This window comes from Ceratotherium simum, chromosome 23 (assembly GCF_057802395.1).
Source record: "Ceratotherium simum simum isolate JZ-2026a chromosome 23, ASM5780239v1, whole genome shotgun sequence".
NCBI lineage: Eukaryota > Metazoa > Chordata > Mammalia > Perissodactyla > Rhinocerotidae > Ceratotherium > Ceratotherium simum.
In genome coordinates, this window is record NC_141922.1 from 25,089,132 (window position 1) to 25,110,696 (window position 21,565).

General features: G+C 35.4%; 1 protein-coding gene across 7 annotated transcripts in view; it reads left to right on the forward strand.

Moving 5' to 3' along the window:
* Nucleotides 1–21,565, forward strand: part of TRPS1 (transcriptional repressor GATA binding 1) — a 299,725-nt gene that overhangs the window by 86,209 nt on the left and 191,951 nt on the right. For 3 of the 7 annotated variants that reach the window (XM_087447531.1, XM_087447534.1, XM_014788016.2), the window contains exon 2: nucleotides 11,250–12,178. In XM_087447531.1, coding sequence (XP_087303657.1) covers nucleotides 11,250–12,178 — 929 coding nt within the window. Of the gene's footprint in view, nucleotides 1–7,638; nucleotides 7,797–11,249; nucleotides 12,179–21,565 lie in introns of all 7 variants that reach the window. The other 4 variants (XM_087447532.1, XM_004431127.3, XM_087447533.1 and 1 more) reach the window with 2 other exon arrangements.

The window sequence follows — 21,565 nt, forward strand, 5'->3', positions numbered from 1 at the left end:
TAAAATGTGGATAGTAATAGAATCTTACTCAAAGAATTGTTAATAAAAATGTAAATCAAATGAGATAACACACTCTTGGCGTAGTGCCTGGCTCATAGTAACAATTACATGTAAATTTTTGTTATTAACGAAAAATTCGGGTTATAATATACATCAACATTCAAGATTGTGAGCCTAAAAAAAGTCTAGTTCTCACTTTTCATGTCTTTCAACATTCAATTAGATTTTGAAGGAACTACTTGTAAAACACCTGAATCTGGAATTATATACATAGTTTTTCCCTTATTCTGTTATGATAGGTGTCCACAGCAAGAATGATGGAGAAAAAAAATTACTAATTGAGGTGCAGGTGGCGAAAATCTTTTCTAAAGGTGTGTGTGTTTAGATAGATTCTTAAGTTTATATTGAACTTGAATGGGAAGATTGACTAGATTACCTATTTAAAATATTTGATGAATGAACTAATTTCTGCCCTAATTCCACACCCCACACATACATATCAAATCGCTCTTCTTTGTCTCTAGGTGAATGAGTAAGGTAGGAGCTGTGGGGCCCAGGAGTAACCAGGATATATGATTGTCCTCTCAGACTTAAACCTCACTGTGACCTCACCGCCATGTCTGGCTTTGTGTTTAAAATTAACTTCAAATTAATTCTCTGGTTCAGATTTACTTCAGCATCTACCTAGCTTATTTTTATTTTTCAAGTTATTTTTAATCTTTTGTTTTAGTCTTTGGGGGAAGGGAGAATGCAATAATAATAAAACAAAATCCAACAGCCCATAAAGCTAGAGCCTGAGATTTGCAAGGGTGAGATGGGAGGCTGCTCTCTGTACACGTAATTTCTCTTCTTCTGCATCACCCAGAAACATGAGCCGGACTGACATTAAGCTATACTACAAAAGGATGCAATCCTAGACTGGGTCCACACTGGACACATGTTTCCTGACTGTGGTCTAGGCGTTGGTTTTCTATCCTTTGTTAACGGTATGGGTGAATCTGGAGTCGGAGACTGAGCAGAGTTGAGAGCATTGGGATTTATTAATAACTAGAGAGGAGCATGTGGGCTAGACATATTCTGATGGTAATTATATGAACTGTAGGTCGCTCAGTGCAATCCTGGGTCGATCTCTCACCTCTTTCCGTATACGATATTTCATTAAACTCTTTGCCTTATTTTGCTTCCTGACTTAATTTTAATCTGATAAAATTTAAGTTATTATGAAAGAAGGAGACAAATTTAGTATACAAGGTGGTAGTGTTTTAAATTGATTAACTGTGGTGGACAGCATTAGAAACAATAATTGAAAAAAATTAGGGCTTCTTTTTGCAATGATATCTGTATAAACTATTTAGCTCAGAGATAAAATTGGGCTTGTACCCATATATGTTTATGCATGTGTATTCTGGACATCTGAGATCATATTGTACATAGATGTTTATCTCCTGCCTTTTTTCACTCAATTTTCTACCATGGCTGTGATCCTCTGCCATTACACATTGTTTTAAAATACTGATTCTAAATCTTTCATGATAATGGATCATGATCTTCTTTTAATGTTGATAACCGTGCTAGAAATAAAACAAAAACAAAAACAAACCCTTCAGAATGGTCCACTTCAGATCAAAGTATCATAGTTTTCTTGCCAAGTTAATGAAGGAATGCTGTTTTGTTTAAAAATATTACGTATTCTTTAAAATCAGTAATTTTCTTCCTTGAAAATTACTGTTGAGAGCAGCATCTCCCACTGTGTTCAGTGGAACATTAGTTTTGTTGGTAAGAGGCATTATGTGACATAAAGCCAGATGAGATTGGGAAATTCCAATCCAACTGGAACAGACTCTCCACGCTATGACCCCTAGGACTTACAGAGCTGTAATCGCTAATGTGCATTGTGGATCTCTGAAGAGGGGATATAAAGTATACAGTTTCCACTATACTTAATTTGACCAAGTAACCTCTTCACATTTCTTTTTTTGAAGCTAATATCATGAGAAGAATGCAGAGAAAATTCTTGCATTTCTTGTCATCTGTACCTAAACAATTACTCTAGTAAAATCCCAGACAGAGCCTAGCTAAACTCGAGGTGAGCATAGGCAGAATGTCCTGAGATAACAGTTGATTCAAAAAAAGTTCTTACAGCTGAAGATTTCTAAGCCTGTTACCTACCCAAATTATGAAAGGATTGTGTGTGTAGTTTGTTTTTTTTTTTTCCCTACGTAAAACTTTTCTCATCCTAGGAGTCAGGAAAAAGTGGTTTAGCTTATTCTATTATCAAAACTTGCTTTCCAATTTTAAAATGCTTTCCATTTAAAAAATGATCCGTTTTCTTTGGAAAATGTCAATATACTTAACAAAAGAGTTCGTGTCGTGTGTGTGTATTCATTACACACTGTGAAAGATATCCATCAGTACTATTTATTACTTTAAGTGGACTTTTAAAAATACGTACAGAACAAAGATCCCTGGCCCTTGGAACTTATATATCTAGTGACACTCTGAATTTATTTCTAATTCTTTCATTGTGTGTGTGCATTTGCTGATTCCTCATGATATTTGTGCCTTACCTGTTGGACACTCTTGTGGTTTGCACGTTGGACTATTGGTCCTCAGATGGGTGAGGCCTTTTAAGCTGCTTCTTGTGGTACCTTAGAGATGAGCACAGTGGTTTGCAAGTTACTTAGCGGATTCATGAGCAAGAACTGTTGCATATGATGGTGCAAACTTACTTCCCTTCCCTTTGGCTATTTAACATATATATATTTAACACACATATATGTTATATGTAATATATAAATATTATATATATATTATATATAACACATAAATATTATATATGTTAAATAATTATAGTTAACACACACATATATGTGTTAAAATATATGTGTATCTTACCAGTGTAAGCTCTTGATATGCCTTCACAACATTTGTTTTGATCTTGTGTCTAGTTTGGAACTCTTAAAAACAATTAACCAAAACCTTGCCTAATACGCTCAGCTTACTAGTGCTTTGAAGACAGTGAGCATTCTTATCGAATCTTCGTGGTAGGCTTCCGTTAGATTCACTATACTGTATATTCGCCTTAATTTACAAAGTGAATTTACAGTCATTGACACAGATTTCTTATGGGAGAACGAGAACTGTGACCGATGTTAGCCAGTTATATCGCTGGACTGAGTTAATAATTGAGATTTTCTTTTCTATTGAATAACAAATTGGAAAACAGACAGAGCAACACTGATAGATTAAAATTAAGCTACCTTTAATATACAAAGATATTTTTCGGCAAATGTTGGGAAGAAAGTCAAAGGCATTCCTACAAAGCACAATACTCATTATTTTTGTTATCAAAGGAAATCTAATTGACATACGAATAAAATGTCAATTCACATCGTAACCATCGAGATAAAGAGATGCATTTATATTTTTCCATAAGCTCTTCTTTCTGAACTTAAGTGCTGTGTTTGGCTCTTTGCCCATGGACCAGTTGAAATAGTCTATGTTTGACAAAGAAGGAGGGATGAGGTTGAGCCTTACCCATGCACACATGCAAAGTCAGATTGGCCTGTTTGAATCAACAGTTGTCACTGTAGATTATTTTAATTGTTTTTTTTTTCTTTGAGAGGAAAACAAAAGGAAAAATGACATGTGGGGAAATGAATGGTAATGTTTCTTAATTTGCTTAGTGAAATTGTGATCTTATTCAAATCAGAGTTTTTAATACATTTGCCTCTCACCTGTTATGAAAGGAAAAATAATTAGTTCCCCTTTCCTTTTGATAATCCATGACGTATATTTGCTCTATTTTAGTTACCCTGTGTAGTGACATAGGCGCATGCTTCGTTTTTTCCAGATTATATTCTACAGTTTCAATTAGACTTCTAGCATAAAGTCTTTAAAAGCAAAAAAAAAGTCGTAATGTTCTTATAAAGGTAAAATAGTTAATGAAATTCTTTCTCCAAGATGTATATGGGTATTAGATAGAGACTCATTTTGGCAAATATGACTTTATTACTTACTTACCAGACTATCTCCTTTTACCTAGACTAGTACATTTGAAATGAGATATTTAAAATATAGAGAGCATAGCATGATGAAATAAAAGCTAATAAAATGTGTTTGGGCCAGCATCAAAACTCTTTGAAATAGGATATCTAAATAGCGTGCATTTTATCTCAGAGAGGCTCGGGTTAGTTCTAGTGTCCAGATGACTATTCATGGGCTTTGTGCTCTGAAGCATATGTTAATAGAAGCGATCATTTTGGATTAATTTGATGTGAATTAATAAGAGATTTATTTGATGGGAGTTGTTTGAAGGTGATGACATTTAAATCTCAACAGGATTTAAGATGTCCAAAAATACCTTTAAAGATTCAGGAACAATCAATTCAGAGAGAGCAAATTAAATGGACATGGATGGCAAAGAACAGGATCTGACATTGGGTTTATGAAGTTTGGAGCAGTTTACAAAAAAAGCGATCTGCCGTTGAAGTCTTGCCCTGGAATCTGAAGAAATAAAAGACATTCAGACTCTTTCAGCAATTCTTGGGTTTGTGAATTGGATAAACAGTGTTCTCTTGCATTTTATAGTTCACTTAAGCAATCTGATTTTGATCTGTATATATGGAGTAGACAGGATTCAAGTGTTTTTTTTTTTCCCTAAACCAATGAGCAAACACATATGTTCTTTACAAACTGAACTTTATATGTTGTTCATATGGAAGCTATCTAGTTTGCCATGGCCCCAAGACTTGACCTTCCTTTTACTCTGCTATCACTTGTTTAATTCTTTAAATTCTTTGTGGGGGACTTTTGATCAAAAGAAACAATTTGCTAGTTTTTTTCTTTTTAATTTTTTTATAAAAGCTACATGAAATGAGTAATTAATAACTCAGTACTCATAGGCTGTTGATACAACCAAGCATGGGAAAAGCATATATTAAGGAGAAGACTATTACGTCTTTTCTTTTTGTGTTAAGCTTTGATTTCAGACACTTGAAAGTTTTATTATCTGGAAAAACAATAAGAAAATGTCATCTGGTATGATATATTATGATGATAACAACTGCTACTTTTAATAAAAATCATACTCGGCAGAATTGGAGACTGAGGTCAAGTTACGCATCCAAGTTACACTAATCTTGCTCCCCTAACTTTTTAGTCTTGTTCAGGTTTTATATATATAAAGGTGTGTGTGTGTGTGTGTGTGTGTGTGTGTGTGTGTGTGTACAGAGAGAAAGAGAAAAGGATTTATCAATTGGAAGTTGAAATTATATTTGGAAAGATACTCAAAAGTTTTATTTTCTTTGAGAAAGAGGGGTTCTTTATAATCTTTTTCTTTGCTTTTTAAAAATATCTTCCTTTCTCTTAAATTAATGACCAGTAATAAAGTTATCTTGCTAGATACGTTCGGCATGTAGCTGATGCTGGATGTAAACTAAAAAAACATTTATTTTCCTTAATGTTGGAGGAAATAAGTAACTGAGTGAATGGTAGGCATTAGTGGTATTTATGTCACCCTTAGTTGTTGATGGTTTAATATTTTATGGTCTTTCAAGGAAATTAGATAAAGATTTTCTAAGGTAAAACTAAAGTACTTAAGCCATTAACCAGAACCATTATATAGTCTTAGAGGCAGGGGGCAGTTTAGAAATAATTTATTGTAATTCCCTCATTTTGTACAGATAAGAACAGAGCCTCAGAGAAGTGAAGGGGCTTGCCCTTGATTACATCAGTAGGTGATTCGAATCAGATTCAGAAACTGGACACGTGGTTGCTGTACCATTCTTCCTCCTTAAGTTTTGATTCTTTGTTTAGTGTCAAGATGCTACCGAGAACATAGAATTTACATCCCTTATCTTCGAGGAGTTCCTTCTCTAATGGAAATAAATCCTAGTTCTCATGTGTTGGATGGATGTGTGATCTCAGCTCCCCTTTTAAATAACCGTGGTAGTTGATTTCTTTGGTTGAATAGTTCTTTTGATTATCTATTGCAAGGTTATTTGGAGCAAGTGTATTTCATAAATGTGTGTGTGTATTTATATATATTTATAACACATATATATGAAATAAAACTAAATTATTAATGTTTAATTCTGAATATCTAGGTAATAATAGAAAATTCAGATTTCTTTGCTGTGAAGGTGCCATCCTGAGAACATGAGTCACAGTTTCCTACACAAGAAGGATTTTTTTCTTATATATTTAAGCATTTTAATCAGTGAGATAAAGTACTTACTAGAATTATATTTTAAGCTCTAATGCTGATTATTTCCATTGCATAAACCTGTCTAAATGATACTGTAACATAAACTCTTTTACTAGAAATGCAAAGAAAGCTTTTAGATTTAAGTTTTAATTTAGAAGGAAATAATTAAAAATAGAAATTTAGCTTTTGCAAATGGAATGTCTTACATCTGAGTAATGAAAATTAATACAAATAGAGCATTTTTAGGAAGCTAAATATATTTTTAACCTGCTTAAATATCTTGGCACATAATATGCATTCACGTTATATCCGCCTTTAAAGGAGCATCATGTGTTTGTATAGGTGGAGAATGATGTAAGTGTGGGCATGCTCACTATTCCACCCCCCCCCCCCACAACAAGCCCCCAGGTCAGTTTTTTATCTCACAATTAAATAGAGGATTGAACTTAGCGATTAAGCAATTTTGAGCCTTGTTAATCTCATTTAGATTCTTCAACGCCTCTTCGTCCAGTTCACTTTTAGCCCCATGGCTAAATGGTTGTTTATAGTAGACCTACTGTAACTGGCATTTGAACATTTTTGGTAGTCAGTATGAGGGATATTGCTATATAGTAGAATGAAAAAGTTTAAAATAGAGTTGCCAAAACTGATGACTAAGGCTCATTGATGTGATTTATATATATATATAGATTTATATATATATAGTACTTCTTTCTATATATTTATAGTACATGTGTTTTATTATGACCGTTAATGCAATATCTGCCTCAATGATTTCATTCAAATAATAAAAAATGATGGTTTAAAGCTGGTTCAGTCACAGTTCTACAATCTCATTAAGTGAAAAAAAGAATATTAAAAATAGCTAAAAAGATAACGTGTCATAGTGCTTAATGTTTCTGTAACTCTTGGTAAGGCTTATGTGGATCCGATGCAGAGCCACTGATGGCATTGAAATAGTTCTTTTCTCAGCCACGTGTATACACTGGTACTATGAGTCTAGAAGAGCCTGGCCATGGGTACCACTTGTCTTCAGCTATGACTGTGCAATATCAGCAAGTCCATTTTGTATCTTTCCCAGAAGCATGTCCCCTCCCTGTTTACTAATTAAGATCTGTTATTCTCACCCTAATGTAGGTAAGTATTATGGTCCTTAGGTTCAGGGGGTTTCAGAGGCTAAATAATTTCATCAACATCAGAGTCTGGTGTGGAAATGGTTTCTATAATCTGTTATATGATGTTCCTCTTCCTGCTGCTTTATTAAAACCCAAAGGAGGGAGAAGATCTTGCTTGAGGTTTGCTCATGCCTTCATCAGGTATCTTTCAAGCAGCTGACGGTGCTGGCATATTCATATGTTTTAGGTGTGATATGTTAAAGTATGTTTACATCATTTAGGAAGGAAAATATTTTTTTTTGTTTTGTTTTACAGATGTACAGATCAGCTCTCAAAATGTCTTCTGTGTCTTCCGAGCGTCTTCTAAGACAATTGCATTAGCCTCCTGCTAGTTGACTAATAGAATTAATAATTGTAAAAAGCACTCTAAAGCCACATGCCTTATGAAGTCAATGCTGGGTATGATTTTACAAGTATGTGATCTATTTTTTCAAGTGAAAATGTTAACTGGAAAAGTTCTTGGCACACAGTAAAACATCGTGCAATCTGTTATTTGTCTTAAAGATAATAACTTGAGGGTGGCTATAGTCTTATGGTATCTAACTTATGACTTGTTAGGGGAGTTTCTTCCACTTAGAAGTATTGCAAATGTGCTTATATTTACATAATATGTCATTCTGAAAAATTAGGGTGATATAATTCCAGTAAAAAATTATTTTTTCTATAACTACTTCAAAGTATAGTCAACTAAATTAACCACAATATTTTTTTAAAAAAAGCAACTGAAAAGAACATGCCCCTTCTCCCTACAACAAAAAATAAAACCCAAATGACCTTTCTGATAGTTCTTTGAAGTTTTAGCATTAAAAACATTCTTTGCGATGTATATTATTATTAAGGGCTCTATTCAGCCTAAGGAGTCAGTGAGTCGTGTGGGTTCTAAAGGTCTATTCTTCAGTGGAAGAAGGAACTGAAATTTGAAAGGATGATTTAATTAAATCATATTTTCTCTCAGTCACTGTAGATGTTGGTTGAGTAGTTTTTAAACTGTGACCCATTACTTTTCATGATAATGATAAATCAGCAAGATCCAATTTTTTTGTGTTCTGAAAAATAATTTTTTCAATATTAACGTGTTTATATCTCTTCACTTTTAAGTATTTTATCTTCGTTCTCTTGCTATGTAAAATGTGGCTGTTTTTCTAATCACTTTGACATTAATATATGGGCAGAACCATTTTCTCTTCATTTTGGTGGAAGGATAATCTTAATAAATTGGATTATTTCATCCTCATTTCTTCACGAATCCTGCCTTTCATATAGATTTTTATCTTTTCTGTGTAACCTTATTTATTTCATTTTGGTATGTCATTGTTAAATTTTATATACATTAGGAGAACATGTTAAAATACAAATGATATGGTTATTCAGTATTTATCCAAGGAAAGATTATATTGCCATAGTTACGAAAAACATTATGTATGATGGAATAAAATAACAAACAGGACATTCTGGAGGCCCAGTCTGTGCCAGATCATCTCATTTTTATATGTAGGAATGGCTGATACTCTATAGACTAGAATGCCCTTCTCCATAGGCCAAGTTAAAACAGTATATTTTTTACTCAAATGCTTATATTTTAAACGATAACTGATTTCTTAAGCTTCCCCGTTCTTTTTTTCCTTTCCGTTTTAGTTTTCCCTTTGTTAACTACCACTAAAATTGCCCTCCATCTTCCATGTGTACAACTTGCCAAGTTTTGACATGAATAGAGGTCTCCTAAAACGTCTGCCTCAACAAATGAGACATTAACAGGCAACCGTTAAAAAATAAATTAGTTAACCAGTGTTCCGTTTTTTAACAGCGGTCACTGCGTTTAGTTAATTTCAGGGCCCAATGGTAATGCCACCCAGGTGAAGACCACATTCCCTCCTCCCCTCAACCCCCCAAGGCCAGGCAGGTTTACATTGCCTCATGACAATCAGTTTCGCTTGAAACTTCAATCCTTCATCCTATACGTGGTTTTGTCCTTGTTGTTGTTCCAAGAGGGAGATTCTATGGATATTTGATGACTAACATTATTGGTATATAAGAAGAACAGTGTACTTTCTTAATTACAGTTATACTGTTTTTGACATTATTCAATAAAGTGAATTTTTACCTTGTAAACAATTCCTTATATTCTAACTAGTGCATTATTTTGGTTCAGTGATTCATATTGTAAAAATTTTGCCTGACCAGCTTTACAGAAGCCAGGGTACACCCATATATCCAGTGCCAGTGTGGCTCCTCAGCACTTGTGAGAAATTATGGATGAAAACGACTAAAACGTGTTATTCATTTGGATTGTCTCAGGACATTTTGGATAATCATGGTGTAACTAGCTCTGTCAAATGTATCCTTGTGGCAGGTTGGCTAGTAAAGAAGGCTTGTTTTGTTAGTCAGTTACAGGTGAATTTTTCCAAGAGACCTTTGAGGTTACAACTCACACAGCACTCACAGTTTTTCAGCTAGGGGATTAAGGAACACAGGCCATGAATCTCACTTCTCGACTGGCCTTTGTTACTGCATTCTTTTATTGACACGACACAACTTGTTTCTTATCTCATTATACCCTTAGAGTTCTGATTCATTAGACTCCAGCAGAGGAATTTGTCACAGCATTCTTTTTTTTTTTTTCTGTATTTTTTTTTTTTGTGAGGAAGTTCAGCCCTGAGCTAACATCTGTTGCCAATCCTCCTCTTTTTGCTGACGAAGATTGGCTGTGGGCTAACATCCTTGCCCATCTTCCTTTACTTTATATGGGACGCGCCACAGCATGGCTTGATAAGCGGTGTATAGGTCAGCACCCGGGATCCGAATCTGCGAACCCCAGGCTGCCGAAGCGGAGCACAGGAACTTAACCGCTATGCCACCGGGCCGGCCCCTGTCACAGCATTCTTATTTTGACTCTAGTCACTGATGCCACTAACTTGAAAGGCACAGTTGAGTTAGCATGTGAAGGGGAACCATAGGAAACTGCTAATATTTTGCCATTTTGAGCTACAAAATGACAGTGTCATATGGTTTAATTTAATATTTATTTTAGTCAACTTCCAGCGTGCTCTTCATGATGGAATTGGTACTGTTTCCACTGGGCTGTGCAGAGAACACCGGGGCTTAGTTAGGTTCCCCATCATGCTGGATAGAGTCTGGTGAACCCAACCGGGTCACTATGATGTGTACCAGGTCCTCCTCCTAACTTTCAGGCAAGCCCCTAAATGGGGCTTAAAGAAATTTATTGGTAGGGCAGAGATGAAACATTTGTTATCCTCCATTCCTGAAAGTAATGGGGCAGTTTTCATTTTGTTTATAACATTCTGTTTTTATGTTTTGGCTATGAGGATATTTTGGTTGAAACTGTATTTATATCTTGGTTGTACAGCGTGTAACAATATTGAGTTCCAATTTATGTTGTTTATATACACATATACATATATAAATAACGTGATATACTATAAACATGTGTATATATTCTATAAACATAACATGTGTACATATTATACATAATATATAACATACAAATATATAAGCATATATATCATTGACTATAACTAAAGAAAGAACTTGAGCAAAAAGTATAATTGGCAGGCAAGAATAACTAATAGGAAGGATAGAGTTAGTAATAATAATTAATCCTTTGGTATTCATAAAACCACTTTAAAATAATAAATGAGTCACTCTGTGACAAAAATAATTCTAAACGTAAATTGTTTGCTTTAGTCTCAATTTTTTGCTATTTTTAAAACTGATTTTTTTCCTAGAGGAAGTTTTTTACTATGCACCTTAAAAAGCCTTGACTAGAATAAGTACAATGTTTTAGATTAGATTACATGTCTGCAACTTTCAAATAACCCTGTGTCTTTCTTTTCTTTATATTTTTACAGATATGGTCCGGAAAAAGAACCCCCCTCTGAGAAACGTTGCTAGTGAAGGCGAGGGCCAGACCCTGGAGCCTATAGGTACAGAAAGCAAGGTATCTGGAAAGAACAAAGAATTTTCTGCAGATCAGATGTCAGAAAATACGGATCAGAGTGATGCTGCAGAACTAAATAATAAGGAGGAACATAGCTTGCATGTCCAAGATCCATCTTCTGGCAGTAAGAAGGACTTAAAAAGTTCAGTCCTGAGTGAGAAGGCTGGCTTCAATTATGAAAGCTCCAGTAAGGGAGGAAATCTTCCCTCCTATCCACATGATGAGGTGACAGATAGAAATATGTTGGCTTTCTCATCTCCAGCTGCTGGGGGAGTCTGTGAGCCCTTGAAGTCTCCTCAAAGAGCAGAGGCAGATGACCCTCAAGATATGGCCTGCATCCCATCAGGGGACTCATTGGAGACAAAGGAAGATCATAAGATGTCACCAAAGGCTACCGAGGAAACAGGGCAAGCGCAGAGTGGTCAAGCCAATTGTCAAGGCTCAAGCCCAGTTTCAGTGGCCTCAAAAAACCCACAAGTGCCTTCAGATGGGGGTGTAAGACTAAATAAATCCAAAACTGACTTACTGGTAAATGACAACCCAGACCCGGCACCTCTGTCTCCAGAGCTTCAGGACTTTAAATGCAATATCTGTGGATATGGTTACTATGGCAACGACCCCACAGATCTCATTAAGCACTTCCGAAAGTATCACTTAGGACTGCATAACCGCACCAGGCAGGATGCTGAGCTGGACAGCAAAATCTTGGCCCTTCATAACATGGTGCAGTTCAGCCATTCCAAAGACTTCCAGAAGGTCAACCGTTCCGTGCTTTCTGGTGTGCTGCAGGACATTAATTCTTCAAGGCCTGTTTTACTAAATGGGACCTATGATGTACAGGTTTGTGCTTTGTATTGTGATCTCTGTACTGAAAAGTGATTAGTAATGAAATGTAAATTCTTACATGTGTGTTAAAATCAAGCTCCCAATACCATAGGGGTAGCCTGCTAGATCCAGAGAAGAGATGGACCCACTCCGTAGCCATTTCATCCAAATGTGTATTCAGAGTTGTCTTTAGCCTCTCATCATGGAAAATAATCCCAATTTTGCTATTAGGTTGGGAAAAGTCTTTTCGTGGAGTTAGCTAGGCTTTATATTTCTGGACGTATTTCATGGTTATTTGATGTTTTCGCAGTCTTCCAAAAATGGCACTAATCTTTATGGTTCTACATGATAGTAATTCATGCTTTGTTCTAGTTTTGGATTATAAGGCTTTTGGTATAGTCTTTCCTTCAGTGAGAGTCTTTCCTTTGTCTTGGATTAGGGTTTGATTTTATACTCAGCCTGATGTCAAATTGGGCTAGATTTGGGTCATACTGCCGGTTGCAGTATACTCCTGAAATACAACATAATTGCAAATGAATATTCGGAAATAAAATTTTACATTGATTAAAAAGAAGTCAATATGATTGTTAAGTATTAGGGACATCAGAATGACCTTGGTGCAGGCCAGTAAATCATTCCTTTCTGCATTTAAGGAAAATAGTAATAATTTATGAAAGCATTTAGTAGTAATTTACATTTCTACTTTTATGAAAACTGGCATACGTTTTTGATCTTCTTTTCTGTGTTTAGTTTATGGAATATGTGAAATGGAAAAAAACCCCTACCATTTCAAATAGAATGAAATGCAGAACTGATTCTAAAGAATTGTATTCATTTCATTTTGGCAATTTTAGCATAGTTGAAACTCATGGTCAGCTTGAGAAAGTGTATTAGTTTCTGTTACAGTCTGTAGATTTTTATTGTATTATGAGGCCAGGGGATTTCAAAACATATTAGGTTTAATATTAACCTTCTTTAGGAATGATTAGAAGAAGTTCCAGAGAACTAATGAAATCATATCACACTTCTTTGACCTCCTAAATCCCTTAAAATATCAGTCATTTTTATCAACTCAATAGCTATAGCACGTTTGCTGTAGACCTGTCTGTTGACCTAGTACCAATTTAAGAAAGGCAGGCAAGGGGGTTATAAATAACAGGTAGTGAACATATTTTTCAATACTTGTAAGAAGAATCAGAAAAGTAATTTCCAAATCCTATAAAAATGTCAGAATGGCAATCTTATCACTTTAAGGGAGATATAAAAAAGAACTCTTAAAAAGCCAGATTCGTCGTTGTAAAGCTCTCTTAAAAATTCCATCTGACTTTGTAAATTTCCACAAATAGAATTATTTCTGTGGAGCAGCAAATTAAGCCAGCGTAGTTATTATGCATGAAAGCTACATGCTTTGAACTGCTGTCTTATTAAAGATCATTTCACTGTCTTATGTCAGATACACTCTGCTGTCAAACTATGATTGGAAAGCAAATACGTGTTTTAGATAAAAGGGTTAGAAATGAATAATGTCAGTATGTGAAATGTGTTTTATAATTAGCAAGTAATATGATGTTAATACCTGGATTTCCGGCAGGAGTTTCACTTTGCTCACTCCGGGGACAACTTCTGAGGGAAGCTGATCTGGGCTGTCAGGAAGGCTCTAAAACGAAGATTACGAAGGCCTATAGTTTGGAAGAATTCAGATTTTTAAACACACTTCCATTTCCCCCAAACAGTTATTTGTTAGGTTCTTAGTTATTTATAGTGAAGTTTATGTTTGGGTAGAATGAGCTGGACACTTTTCCTGGGCAGTGATTTTAGAAATAAAACAGATGTGTGAGCTATCTGAGTTTGAACTAATAGAACTAGAAATAAAACAGCTGATCCTAGACTCTGCCGTCTACTAAATCCTTGGAGCAGCTCGCAGTAAAGAAGACAGAAAGTGGTAGAAAATAGCATGCAGGAAGATAATCTTGTTAAGATCCATTTTTTTCAAAGAGAAATAATATGGCTAAAAATAGAAAAAAGCAATCTGTGGAAAAAGTAGGTGATTATTTCAAAGAAACAATTGGATTTAGAAACAAGTCTAAAGAGAGTTAACTTTGTTCAATTTAGGAAAAGAACACTAAATAGACTTTTAGGCCAAATGCTAATCTTGAATACTTTGTACATCCCCCAGATGTTGATGCAGAAACATGTCTGAAGATAAGTAACTTATTAATATTTTGGTGCTGAAATAAATATTGAACAACTTCCCGATATGCATAAACTGAATCAGAGCTCATCTGAAATTCCCCTTTTTGCCCACACATGTTTGTGTTACTGAAATGCCATTTGAAAGATTCTTTCCTTGGCACTTCCACTGTGTGGAGGCTAAAAGCTGTGGGAGATAAGATGCTGCTTGCAGAATTTCTTTAATGCAATTTTGTCAGAAATTTATAGTAAGTTAATGGCTTGTGTGTATTCTGATAAGATGGTGGTAAATATGAATATTACACACAAATAATCATTTAATTTCAGGAATTATTTATATAAATCTGTAATTTAAGCTAATTGAAATAATAGATGACCAATTCATTAACCTTTTTCAATTAAACCAGCTTTTCTTTTTTTTTTTTTTAACATTCAGGACAGTTGGTGGTTAATGATAGATTTATGACATTTTAGGCCAAGAAAAAAGGAACACAAGCCAGAAGTAGAGGACTTAAGAACTCTGTGGCGCTTTGATCTATATTTTGGTTTGACATCGATGGTTTTAAATAATATGAACTGACTTGAGTGCAAACATCAGATATACAGTTGGGAAAAGGAAATAATTTAAACAAATTTTAAGATTCCCAGTTCCAAGTTCAGATTATTTGACATACATTTGGGGGAAAAATTGAAGTTTAAACATATTTATTCTGACAATATCCACTTCTGTGTAAATTTTGTTACCAATAATGAAGTCGAAGAATTATAAATTTGTAAAAATAGTGTCAAATAACCATGTTTCTTTGTACCACATAGCGAACAGAGCCCCAGCTGGATAGTGGAGGTCACTTTGAAGGGCCGTCATAAAACCAGGACAGTCTTTGCTGAGTCTGTCGAATTCATATCCCCCACACACCTTGAGGTAGCATGCCCTGCCCTGAAATCAGAAATATGGATTCTTTACCAAGAAGAATAAAAAAATATATAATGGCTAGCTTAGAGCTAATTAACTGGACCAGGATGTTAGTTTCTCATTTTTTAAGAAATTTCCCTGCATGTTTTATCAATTGTTATGCATAAATTTTTAAAAAATAATGAATGTAGCATAATTGGTGAGCCCTTCATGTAAGTTTTACTATCTGTATTCAGCTTCGAGGTTCACATATAGACCAATGATAGGACAAGAGATTGAGTTCTTCCAAAAGTAATTACAGCTTCTTTCTTTTTAATCTGCTTTATTATGCTTATATTTAAACCATTGTTGAATGGAGGCCTGCGTTGTTAAATACGGACTTTGCTGTTTCATTAGGTTTAATGTGCTGTACATTAGGGCGTTTACGTCCTCTTTATGGGGGAGCTCATAGCCCTCAGATCAGGTTATAAAAGTCAGAGTCCTGTCAAGTTGTGCTTCCCACGGGAAAGTGTTTCAGCTATCCCAAGTTTATAAATGCTCATGACGTATATGTTGCCTTTTCATATTAGTAAACCTTTCCTGTTATTCTGCATTATTCAGGACTCCAAGAAGGTAGCTACCAGATTCCAGCTATTTAAATTTATTTTCGCCCTTAGTGAAATTCTAAGGGTCACAGAATCTGTTAATTTACCAGTGACTGTCTTGTGTTTGAGCGAGGAGCACTGCATTTCTGTTTTGTAAATATTTTTATCACAGTTGCACAATATGTCACATTGAAAGCAGGAAGAACAGATCTTAGAGGTAGGAAGTCATCTTTTTGTATTTGTATTTAACTCTGTGAGCTTTATAGATCTTTAACATATGCCAGTGCATTCATTTGAACAGGGGGTTACAGTTCATTCTGGGAAAAAAAAAATTCAGAGAACATTAATCTCATTTTGGTCTATTTTGACTTTTCTTAAATTTTACTTCCAAATATTTATTTTTTGCCTTGGAGTTTCCTTTGATCTTTAGTAGGAGGGAAGTTGTAGATCTTAGCAGGTTCTGTTTCTTTGTTTTTCTGAGTTGAGGACAATTGCACTTTAGAAAAAGTGGTGAATGAGACTTTAATCTCTTCAGACTGGCGATAGAGTACAGAATGTCTGGAATATGCACCCACACTTGTTTTCAGGACTGTGTCTCTTTAACAAGAAGTAAAGTGTGCAAAATAAAACATGTGCTCACCCTAAGGCCGTAAAGCAAAGCAAAGTTCTGGCATTTACCAAGTTATTTCCATCAGTGGAGATGGCCGAGCTGGATAATGTAGCCACCCGGGTAGTGCAGAGTAGTTTGACCATCTTCACTAATTCTTTTACCTGCATGGTGGTTAAATCCTCATTTGGCGTTGTTACATGAGGGTCAGCATGATGAATGTCAGTCCCTCTTTGATTTTCAGTTTATTTGCTCTCATTAGAGAAAGTGTATCACTTGCTTGAATATTGGTATTTCTCTCTAGGCAGAATGTTTAGAAGAAGAAATCATGGTTACCAGTGCACCCAATCAAATTTAGCATTATTCAACTCTTAATAAAAATCTTATCCTCAAATGGCGTGCTCTGCTAACCATAGCAAGTCAGCAGATCATTCAGTACTTTTTGGTTCTTGGGTCATTGTAATTATAGCATACATGCAACTGTTGAAACGCAGATACGTAAGTAGTGCCCTAACCCCAGGAAAGTTTGGAGAAAGCGAGTAGTTCCCTTTCATTTTCTGATTTCCTTCATGGAGTCTATTTCTGAGAATCATTAGACCGTAGACCTCTTTAATTCCTCATCATGTGATTCCAAAGTTTGAAGTAAGCATTTTCAGAATATCAGAAGAAACTTTAATTTTAATTGGAAATTAAATGTAAATTTTTTTTCTGCATTAGTTTTAATTTGATCCATACTGCTTTCATCTATTAGCTTACATAATCAAACTGCACATATCTTCTGGGTTTTTTTTTTTCTGATTTTGGATTCACTTTTAATAATAGCTAACATTTATTAAGCGTTTCTTATGTGCATGTGTAGATCTAAGCTCTTTACATGTATTAATTAACTCATCTTCATAAAAACCCTTGAAGTAGACACTACCATTATGTCCATTTTAAAAAATGAGGAAACAGGCATAGAGGAATTAAAGTAACCTGCCCAAGATCACAGAGTTGTGTGAGTGGGGTCAATGGGATGTAAACCAGGGTAGATAGACTACAGAAACCATCTCCACAACCACTGTGACATATGACCTTCCCATGTATAAGACTGAGTTTACTGCAACTGAAAGAGCAGGGGAAGATAGGATGCACGTAGGGAAGGAGATATAGGACTGGTCCACAGGGACTGTTGATGCATACTTTGTGAATCACATTGAATCTGGAGACTTGAGTGATTTCTCTGAGATTGTCTCTTATCCAATCCGTGTGGTGTGATGTTGCCTTATTTGAACTTACTAGGTTTATAATTGAAATCATGGAAGAGAAAATTAATTCTGCTGATTTGTCTTTTTTTAATTACCATGATTCATTTTCACTGGTACTTTTGCTACAGAAACTAGTTCTGATAGAGCCAGCAAGGGCCAAATTTTGATTTAATCAATTAAGGATGCAACGTTTTATCCTCAAATGAAGAGACATTTCATCCATGTATTTGATTTACTCCACATTCCCCTCATTTGGAGGACTTTGTTTTAGGAATTTATGACTTAATATATGGTCTGAGGGTTGTAGTCTCGTTTTCTGGTTACTACGTACAATCTAGGTTGGTTTTTCTATGAAGATTAAATGTTAAGGAGATGTACCCAGCTCCCATTTTTGTTCTCCACGGCTGTGTAATTAAAGTTTTATTCTTTGCCTGAGAGTAAATACAGGAATTGGTGTGGAGGCAGAGAAAAAATCAGAATACCTTTAGAGTGTCTCATTTGAGTTTTTTGCTTATGCTCACCATGCTTAGAGCTGTGTGATTTCTCTGGATTCTGAAAATGAGGAAAGTGTGGGCCACAGTGAGGAGCTTGAGAATTCAGAAATAGTTGATTTGCCTGGCAGTTCTCCTTTAATGTTTAGATGACCTATTGATCTAAGATTAAAGAACACCTGAATTCTTTCATGAGTCCAGTCGCTGATTTGGGAATCTTATAATAAACAGTGGTTTGTTCTAAGACCTGTTTTTCCAGCTGATGGGTAGCTCCACCTTGATATTCCACTGGCACCTCAAAGTCAACACATGTTAAACTAAAGTTGTTAGCTCCTTGCCTAAAACAACTTTTTTTTCCTCCTTTGTTCTGTACTCCCATTTACAGGTCAGTCAGGCTGGACATGTCAGGGTTACCCTGGATTCTTTCTGATATGTATCTCACCCCAAACAAGTGAATAGTTTGTCCCAGTCTCTCTTTATTCTTTTACTGCCACCGCCTTTAATGTTTACTTAGTAAATTCTTAGTGGTTTCTTGTTTTCTTTCTCTTTCTGTTCCCTTCTTGTCCCTTGTCTTCTGTTCTCTTCTCAACTTCCCCTTCCTTCCTCCTTCTCCTCCTCTTTTTCCTTTTGTTTCTTTTCCTTTCTGTTCTTTTTTCTCCCTCCTTCCTCCTTCTCTATCCTTCCCTTCCTCTCTCTCTCTTTTCTCTTTTCCTCCCTCCCTTCCTTTCTTGAATTTTAAAAAATTCTACTTGTAGGTGGATCTTCCTGCATTTTGAAGGAAGTATAGGTCTACTTCCTATAAAAAAGTATATTGTTTTAATTATACTTGTATAATTATGTATAGACTCTCCAATAAGACATTACTTTTCCAAATTATCTCTCACCCCTCAATCTCCTTGCACATTTCCTGAGAGCAACTTACACTGTTTCACCCTCATTTACGTTTACTCATTTTGTTTCCTGCAATCCTGAAGCCTTTCCATGATCACTGCCTTTGAGGCTCATCTGAAATGTCAACTCATCTGTGCACAACTTGGTTGTCACTTCCTTCCGGAAGCCTCTGCTGACCTGTCAGTGTAGGTTAGGTTCTCTTCCTCTGTGTTGTCATGGAATTTGGTACATCTCTCAGCAGAAGCACGTATTTCACTGTTGTCATCTATTTACGTATGAGCTTTCTACACTAAACCACAGACACATTGGGGTATGTCACTTCTGTGTGTCTCCCCAGCACTTGGTGCATAGTAGGCTTGTAACAAAGCACCTTTCCCTGGAGGAAGGATGTTCCACAGTGATTGGACTCTCTGTTTTCCCCATTAAGACACTCTTTAGAACATACGTGCAATTTCTATTTATCTCACTATGAGATCTGAGGCAGTAGTCATGGCCAGTCAGATGCAGGAGAAGAGTGCTGTGGCTAATGCGCTCAGCTTTATAATCCACTTGTGCTGCATTTTTTGTTTTGTTTTGTTTTGTATTTTCCCCCTAAAAGACTGTCTTCTAAATTATTGAGACTGCCTTTTAGGTTTATTGGTATTCTATCAGCCCAAATACTAAATAACCATAGAGAAGTTGTTCGGTATTATGCTGAATGAAATGAGAAAACTGGTTTGAGATAGATTATTTATTACTTTAATCTAAAAAGCTGATTATAAAAAATGTACATATTTAGAATATGCAATATTTTACACTTAAATTTGCCCCTTATACCAATTTAAGTTTTGGTCCTTCCCCCTAAAAAAAAAATTAGTTGGCTCTTATAGATCCAAATGAGAAGGGTGCTTATTGGAGTTATTCCAGTGACACAAGGAATGGGCTACGATGGCATGAGACGAGGTGATTGACATCTAATTAGATTTGTTATTGAAAATTTTAAACATTTAGTCTCCATCCGAGGGACATCACTGGAGTGCGCTCTATATGCCCCAGTGTTTTTTGAAGCACTGTACAAGGCAGAAGCATCCCCTGTGTAGATGAGCACATTAATTCTGACTATAGTTATTTTTAGCCAACATTGGCCCTTACAGATTTCTTCACGTTATTTGTAACTTCGGTATTTGAACAGTGATTTTTAACAACTTAGCCTTTTGTTGTTAAGGTTTTACTTTTTTGACTATCAGCCTGTAACCTCAAGTCCTCTTAAATTAGTACCCTCCTAATTGTCTCTGTTGCTATCAATTATAGTACTTGAAAATGAACCACATCTGAGGAAGAGTTTGTGTTTAGTTCAAACAATTCTTTTTGTTCCGTGGAAAATAAGTACATGTGCTAAAGTGTCATTTTAAGAGTTCTGAGGCTTTAAAAAAATCTTTGATTTTGACATATTCTTTTAGATATTCTTACCAGTTTTTGTTTCATATTATTAGGAGGAAAGAAAGAAATTGAGGTTAAAGACCTTGAAAAAAGCCCACCTTTTATATTTTTAACTTCTACAGGGAAACGTTTTTGTGAAAAGACATATGTAAAGAAATTATAAACGAAAGCCATGGAACATAATACATGGGAGGAATAGTTTTTAAAACTAAGGTTAAAATAGAACAAAACGCCATCGTCCTCAATCAGTGACAAACAATTTAAAATTTGTTCTTTTTCATGCCTTAACAGCTATGTTGAGTGTTTCTGTATAACTCAAATTCACAAGCAATGGCTCCGTAGTCATTTGTTTTTGGGTAAAAGAAGCATTTTGTATTATTTTTTTAAGAAGCCTATATATGTCAGATTGAGCCAGTAATAATGGGGCCCTGAATTACTATCGCTTTCTTATCCAGGTAACTCAGAGGCCTTGGTGAGAGATTCCCACCTGTGCTTACATCGCCCCTAAGGAGTTCATTCATTCAACCAAAATGTATTGAGCCCCTTCTTGCTTCTGAAGATGAGTAAAATACCATTTGTTTAGTCCAAAAAGGAGTATAAACAGAAGCATTAGCTTTGTAACAGCAGAATCAAACTTTTTCATTTACAGCTAAGAATACCAGGAGTGACAGGTTTATGAGTTTGTCACTGAATGACTTTGTAGCTTCTCCTCTATTTAGTTTTTTCATCTCATTGGCAGGAGAAATTCAATTGGAAAGTTCATTTTATTAAATAATAATCCCATTCACGTGAATAGTACTGTAGAGTGTGTTGTCTCATATGGCAGCCACTAGCCACATGTGGCTATATTTAAATTTCAGTTAATTAAAACTAAATTAATGAAAACTTCATAAATACTACTTAAATTAAATTGAAAAATCAGTTCCTCAATTGCGCTAGCCCTGTTTCAAGTGCTCAGTAGCCACATGTGGCTGGTGGCTACCATATTGGGCAGGTTAGACTACAGAAGATTTCCATCGTTGCAGAAAGTCCTGTTGGACAGCACTCACTTAGAGTTTGC